Genomic DNA, 6,079 nt, shown 5'->3' on the forward strand with positions numbered 1-6,079 from the left:
ATAACAAAAGATTTTAACAAACTACCAAAAAAATAGATATTGACTACACAAAATTTTTACAGTATCTCTTTTTAAAATGATTTAAACTAACTTTTAAGTCTTTTATTACAACAGTATCTTAGTGTATTAGGTTTATGTGTCCAGGTGCTGGCGGCAGGGGCTCGAGGGCGGGCTCTGTGAGGAGGGGCCGGGGCTGCCCCGTGCCAGACACGGCCAGTTCCAGCCAGCTCCAGCGGACCCACCTCAGGGCACGGCTGAGCCTCGCAGCCAAGATGGTGGCGCCTCTGGGAAAAGGTATTTAAGAAACGACAGAAAAGGCTGCACAGCAGTGTGTGAGACAGAGGAGTAAGGGGAAAAAAGTATGAGAAACAGCCCTGCAGACACCAAGGTGAAAGAAGAAGGAGAGGAGGAGGTGCTCCAGGTGCTGGAGCAGAGATTCCTGTGGAGGAGATCATGGTGAAGCAGGCTGTCACCCTGCAGCCCATGGAGGACCATGCTGGAGCAGATATCCACACTGCAGCCCATGGGGGACCCCACGCTGCAGCAGGTGGAGGTGCCCTGAAGGGAGCTGCAGCCTGTGGAGTGCCCACGCAGGAGCAGGTTTTCTGGTAGGACCTGCAGCCCGTGGAGAGGAGCCCACGCTGGAGCAGGTTTATCCTGAAGGACTGCAGCCCGTGAAGAAGACCACGCTGTAGCAGTTCATGAACAACTGCAGCACGTGGGAGGGACCCCCGCTGGAGCAGTTCATGAAGGACTGTACCCTGTGGCAGGGACCCCACACTGGAGCAGGGGAAGAGTGTGAGGAGGAAGGAGCAGCAGAGAGGAGCTGTTATGTCCTGTCCGCAACCGCCATTCCCCGTCCTCCTGCACTGCTTGGGGGCAGGGGAGGTGGAGCCTGGGAGGGAAAGGGGGAGGGTGGGAAGGTGTTTTAGTTTTAAACTGTTTCTCACCATTCTGCTCTAATTTTTAGTTAGCAATAAAGTAAATTAATTTTCTCCAAGTTGCGTCTGTTTTGGCTGTGATGGCAATTTGTAAGTGATCTCCCTGTCTTTATCTCGACCAACCAGTTTTTTCTCTTTTCTCCCCGTCCTGCTGAGGAAGGAGTGAGAGAGCGGCTGGCTGGGGGTCTGGCAGTCACCCAAAGTCAACCCACCACACTCAAGTAAACTGGCCCATAATAAAGGCCGGGAAACCACATGGAAACCTTTGGAACAGAACGACGCCAGCACATCAAACAGTAAAATGGCCAACAAGCTTCAGACAATCTATTTCCATTTCTTGCCAACATCTGAATTTAACTTAAGTTAGAGTGATTTGCAGTGCTTCAGTTTTCCAATTTAGAAATGGGAATAAATCAAATCTCACAGTACTTTATATAAGTATTCTTTGAAAAGTGCCCGAATAAAGCCAGGGAGAGAGAAGTGCTCTTGTCCTTGCAGGAGCTGCTTTGCCACAGCAATAGCCAATCTTGATTTCTGAAGAATGAAAGCTGAAAAGGCACGCAAATTTGCAGCGCTGCTGCTGGGAATCTCAAAATGCTTCAGTGAATAAACACCCTCATTCTGCAGATGAAGAAACATCCCTTGAAACTCCAGAGCCTCCTGAAATCAGAGCCGGTTGAATAGGGCCTACCTGCGCCCTGCAAACTTCCCCCGATCCTCGGACATCTCCCACCGGCGACGCTCCTTCCCGCGCCCCCCCGCCCCGGCCCTTCCACGCACCTCCCCTCCCCACCTCGCCCCCCTCACCGCCCCACGGGCGAGCCCCGGTGCGGTCCCCCCGCCTCACGCGTGCCCCTCCCGCCCCTCCCACCCGGAGCTGCGCTCGCGCCCCCTCACTTTGCTCAGAGCCGTTTTTTTCTCATCTCGCTGTTTACCCGGCGCCGGGTGAAGCGGCGGCGGCAGCGGGGAGGGCGGGGAAGGTGGCGGCGGCGGCGGGTTTGGCGGAGCGTCCGGGTCGCGGCGCGGCGACTCCCGCCGCAGCGGGATGTCCATGGGCCACTTCTCGCGGCCGCCGCCCCGCATCAGCCCCGGCCCGGCCTCCCGCTCCGACCGCATGGAGGAGCCGCCGCCGCCGCAGCAGCAGCAGCGAGGCGGAAACCTCGCGAGAACTGGCTGCTGGTCTGGCAGAATCTCGCGAGAGTTCGCGGGGGAGGGGGGGGGGGGGAGGAGGGCGAGCGGGGCTCTCCCGCCCCATCCCGTCAGCGGTCGAGGCTGTGGGGAGGCGTTGCTGCCGCCATCCCCGTCCTCCCTGATGGCGGGGAGAGACACTTTCAGGAACCCCATGGGGCCCCCACTGTGCTGGTGGGCAGGGGAGGACAGAGAAATTTGTCCATTTCCCTCCTTTGGTGGCCCCAACCTAGACCCATGGATGCCTGGTACCCCTGGCTGCAGAGGCCTGGCTCAGGCCCCCCTCTGCCATGGCCTTGCCTCTGCCTCGTACGGCAGGATGGTCACAGCCACCTCGGGGACGTGTCACCCAGCACCTTGGGATGCAGAGCCTAGCCAGGTCCTGGGGAGAAAACAGGGTGGGAAAAGGGAAAAGAGGCCATTACCCGTTAACTTGCATCAGCTCACGAGCCTTGTGCCTGCGGGGAATATCTTGTCAACCTAGAAGAGCAGTGCCTGCACCCAGGCAATGCACCACCAGCCTCAGTTTCCCAGGCCATGCAGTAGGCTTGAGAGTTCTGGCTGATGTCTCCTTGCCTTTCTGACTGGCTCCCCAAATTTCAGCTGCTGCTTTTCCTCCTACAGAGCCTCACATCCTGTGGTCTTCTGCATCAACCCCAACAGCTTTTGTCAAATATTGGTAAGATGCTTGGCATCTGATTTGTCTTAATGGATAAGAGAAACGTATCAAATAAGGACATATGAGTGGTTGTAGAGTCAGACAGTGCTGCAGGCTGGTCTCTGGCAGTGGCAAGTCCCTGGGGAGGTCACCAGTAATGAGCAGAATAACAACAAGAACAATATAGCAATATAGCAACATAGCAATATAGCTTCAGAATAAGCTCTCACCTGCAAGGTGTCCCTGAATTGAGACCTCCCAGGGGAAACTGGTCTTCCAGGTGGCTGGTCTGGAAGTAAGTACTGACCCATTAATGAGATCAAGGCTTATTCAGTCCTAGATTGCAATCAACAAATTTTGCAATGTCTAGATCCAAAAAGTTTCTTGAAATTCCTGGGTGAGTTGCGATATCTTGGACTACTTCTCCTAGGCTTGTTGACAGAGGCAGCAAACTCCTAAGTAAGGGCACGTCATGGGTATACCAATGGACTCCTCTGGAGCTACTGAAACTGGACAGAATGAGCAAAAGTGCCTGCAATTTAAGCAGAATACACAGGGTCATTGCAAATCTTGAGATGCTGCTGCATTGTTGGTCCTCAAACAGCTGTCCACAACACAAAGGAAATACATGATTTGATGCAGAATAATAAAAGCAGGTGGCATTGGCCAAGGAAACTCTGAAATGTGTTATTCCTCTTCAAATCTTTTAGGCGATAGTACCCGGGAAGAAACTGTTGGAGCGATTTGCAGCGGCAGTATCTTGTGGGTTTTCAAACCTATTCTGAACACCTTTAAGGCAACAGCCAGGTCGCCCCACTCTGGGACAAGACTGATCCTTGCAAGAGATCAGGTTATGTGGCAGAGTGAGGATGTCTCTTCTGGGGACATGCGGATAAGCTATTCAACCTGATGAAGTGCTGGACCCTTGTACCCAGTGGCCAAAGCCAATGACTTGAAGCAAAAGTCAAAAACCTGAAGTCAAGTCAGACAAAAATTAATAACCAAAGACCTCATGAGGACAAGGACAATACTCAATTTAACTAGAGCCAGGGTGAAAATCAGAATGTCAGAATAACCCAGAAAGGCACCAAGCACTATCTAGGAAGCAGAGTCCAGGCAAGAGCAGGACTGGAGCAGGACGAGTGCTGGGAAGTGCGGAAGACTAGGGCACAGCAGGAGCTGCTGGTGCAAAGACAAGGATTTGGGCAGAACGAGAGCAGATCAAAAGATTGAACAGAAGAGAAAGGAGGAGAGAGAAACTTTTCCTAAAGTCCTGTCTGAGACGCACATCATCAACCAGCTCACAAGCTCTAACCTAACTGTAGCTGCCTAAAGGGCTGGGAGCCGAGCCAAGTCATATCAAGAATTCCTCTGACGTCCAGGAAAAGTCATTCACAATCTAGGACACTTTGCATACGTTTCTTTCTAGGTAACTTTTAATGCCAATGAAGGCCAGCAGCAGCCAGCCAAAAAACCTCCAGCAGATACCTGCCAAGGCACAGTGTCATGATACGCTGCCTTTATAGCAACACCCATTCTCGCTATTCCACCCGTTTCTTCCCACTCCTACCACTCTGCCCCACTGATGACACTAACAGAGCAGCGGTTTGCTGTCTTTGAACTGGAGAACTGATCAGATAGAGACAAGATTTTTAAATGCTGGACCAGTTCCCTGGTTTGATTCACAACATAACCACAAACATTGATATTACCACAACTGAGTAAGTAGCACAGGGGTACGTAGATTGCTATGGGCAGGGCAGGAATACTATAAACCAGTATTGTCATCAGAGCTGACATACCATCAGATCATAACTGGAGAGTGCAGGAAGAAATAATAACTTTTATCAATCTTTTAAACTATTTTTTCAATGGAAATAGTAGTAACATAGGAAAAAGGAAACAACCCAAGGCTTATATCCATGCCTGACATTAGACAAAAGGCCTGATTTGCTATAAGACTTGTTTGCCAACTTCCATGTAGAAATTGCCACGATGTCTTACTAGAAAACTACATTTATTTATGCTGGATTAAAAAAAAGGTTATAGAGAAAAAGGAGTTCGGCTCTTTGAGAATCTGTTGGCAATAGCCTTCTGGCTGCTCTGTGTACAGCAACAAGCCTTTGCTGTCACTTTATCCATGAGATGGTCGTCTTGGTTACAATCATTCAGGATACATAAGCACAGATGTAAAAATAACTACCAAAAGATCCTTTAACGGATGAGACTTGCCTAACACGGTGGCTGTTGAGACACACTCCTTGTAGAGTCTTAACTAGCCAGAGTCTTCTAGTGTGCCCAGGAAAAATCTCCAGTTTACCTCAAACATAAGAAGTCACCTGAACCACACACAAACTACCAGATACCAAAAGAAAAGCAAGCCCTCTGTATGAGCTTTTTAGCCAGCCACACTGAAGGAAAGAGACCTGGCAGCTGGAGAGGAGGTGTGTACGCTTCCTGAGTGATTCTTTTTTCCCCACACTCTGCTTGGATAAAGACTTTTCCACTTGAGACTCATGGCTCATCCCACATTTTTCAGGAGAACATGCAACTTTGGGTGAAGCGCTTTAGAACTAGGAAGTAAAACATTTTCGTTCACCTTACTTTCTAATATCTAAGAACATATGGGATGGGTATTGAATTCTGCACTGGACACATACTCCAATCTGTACATTCTAATGTATGGAATGGTAACTTAGGCATCTATAAGTCCCTCTGTGGAGCCACCGAACAATTCCCGCCGTCACTGGGACAGAACCTGACTTCTCTATAATACCGTGTTGGTGTTCACAGGAGAGCAAGGGGATCTCCTGGACCCATCCAGGTTTGAACAGTGAGAGCGTGTAGAATTGCTGTTAAAACACAGACTCTCCCCCTAGCTTTTCCTCGCTCCATACCCTTGACTTCTAAAGTGCGGGTGTGTCTAGAACTTGAATCCATGTTCAGTAATGCAGACATGTAGAAAACAGCCAATACCCTGGATTCAAACTATGTATGCGGCCTGCATTGAAGCAATGAAGTCTCCCTGATGCAGATGGGGATTCATGAGAGCACTATTAGGAAAAAAGCCAAAGAACGAAGATAATCAGTCACAGCAGAAAAGTCTGTCTGAGCAGCGCAGCAAGCAAATAACATGGCAAAACAGAGGAAAAAGGAAAATTAGCATTTTGATTCACTAACAGGTATCTCAGATTGGCTAGTGAGAATCCTCAGATAAATGAAGGCCTTCCCACCTATCAATTTCTTCCAAGTAGCGGTCTCTACTAAGTGTACATTCCTTAGGATTCAGAAC

General features: G+C 49.9%; 1 protein-coding gene across 1 annotated transcript in view; it reads right to left on the minus strand.

The window, feature by feature from the left end:
• UPF3A (UPF3A regulator of nonsense mediated mRNA decay) overlaps nucleotides 1-2,202 on the minus strand; it is a 28,723-nt gene extending 26,521 nt beyond the window's left edge. Inside the window, 3 exon segments of the mRNA XM_076360342.1 lie at nucleotides 1,839-2,077; nucleotides 2,080-2,143; nucleotides 2,146-2,202. Coding sequence (XP_076216457.1) covers nucleotides 1,839-2,077; nucleotides 2,080-2,143; nucleotides 2,146-2,196 — 354 coding nt within the window. The 5' untranslated portion in view covers nucleotides 2,197-2,202.
• Between the last annotated feature and the right edge of the window lie 3,877 nt (nucleotides 2,203-6,079).

This window comes from Aptenodytes patagonicus, chromosome 1 (assembly GCF_965638725.1).
Source record: "Aptenodytes patagonicus chromosome 1, bAptPat1.pri.cur, whole genome shotgun sequence".
Classification (NCBI taxonomy): domain Eukaryota; kingdom Metazoa; phylum Chordata; class Aves; order Sphenisciformes; family Spheniscidae; genus Aptenodytes; species Aptenodytes patagonicus.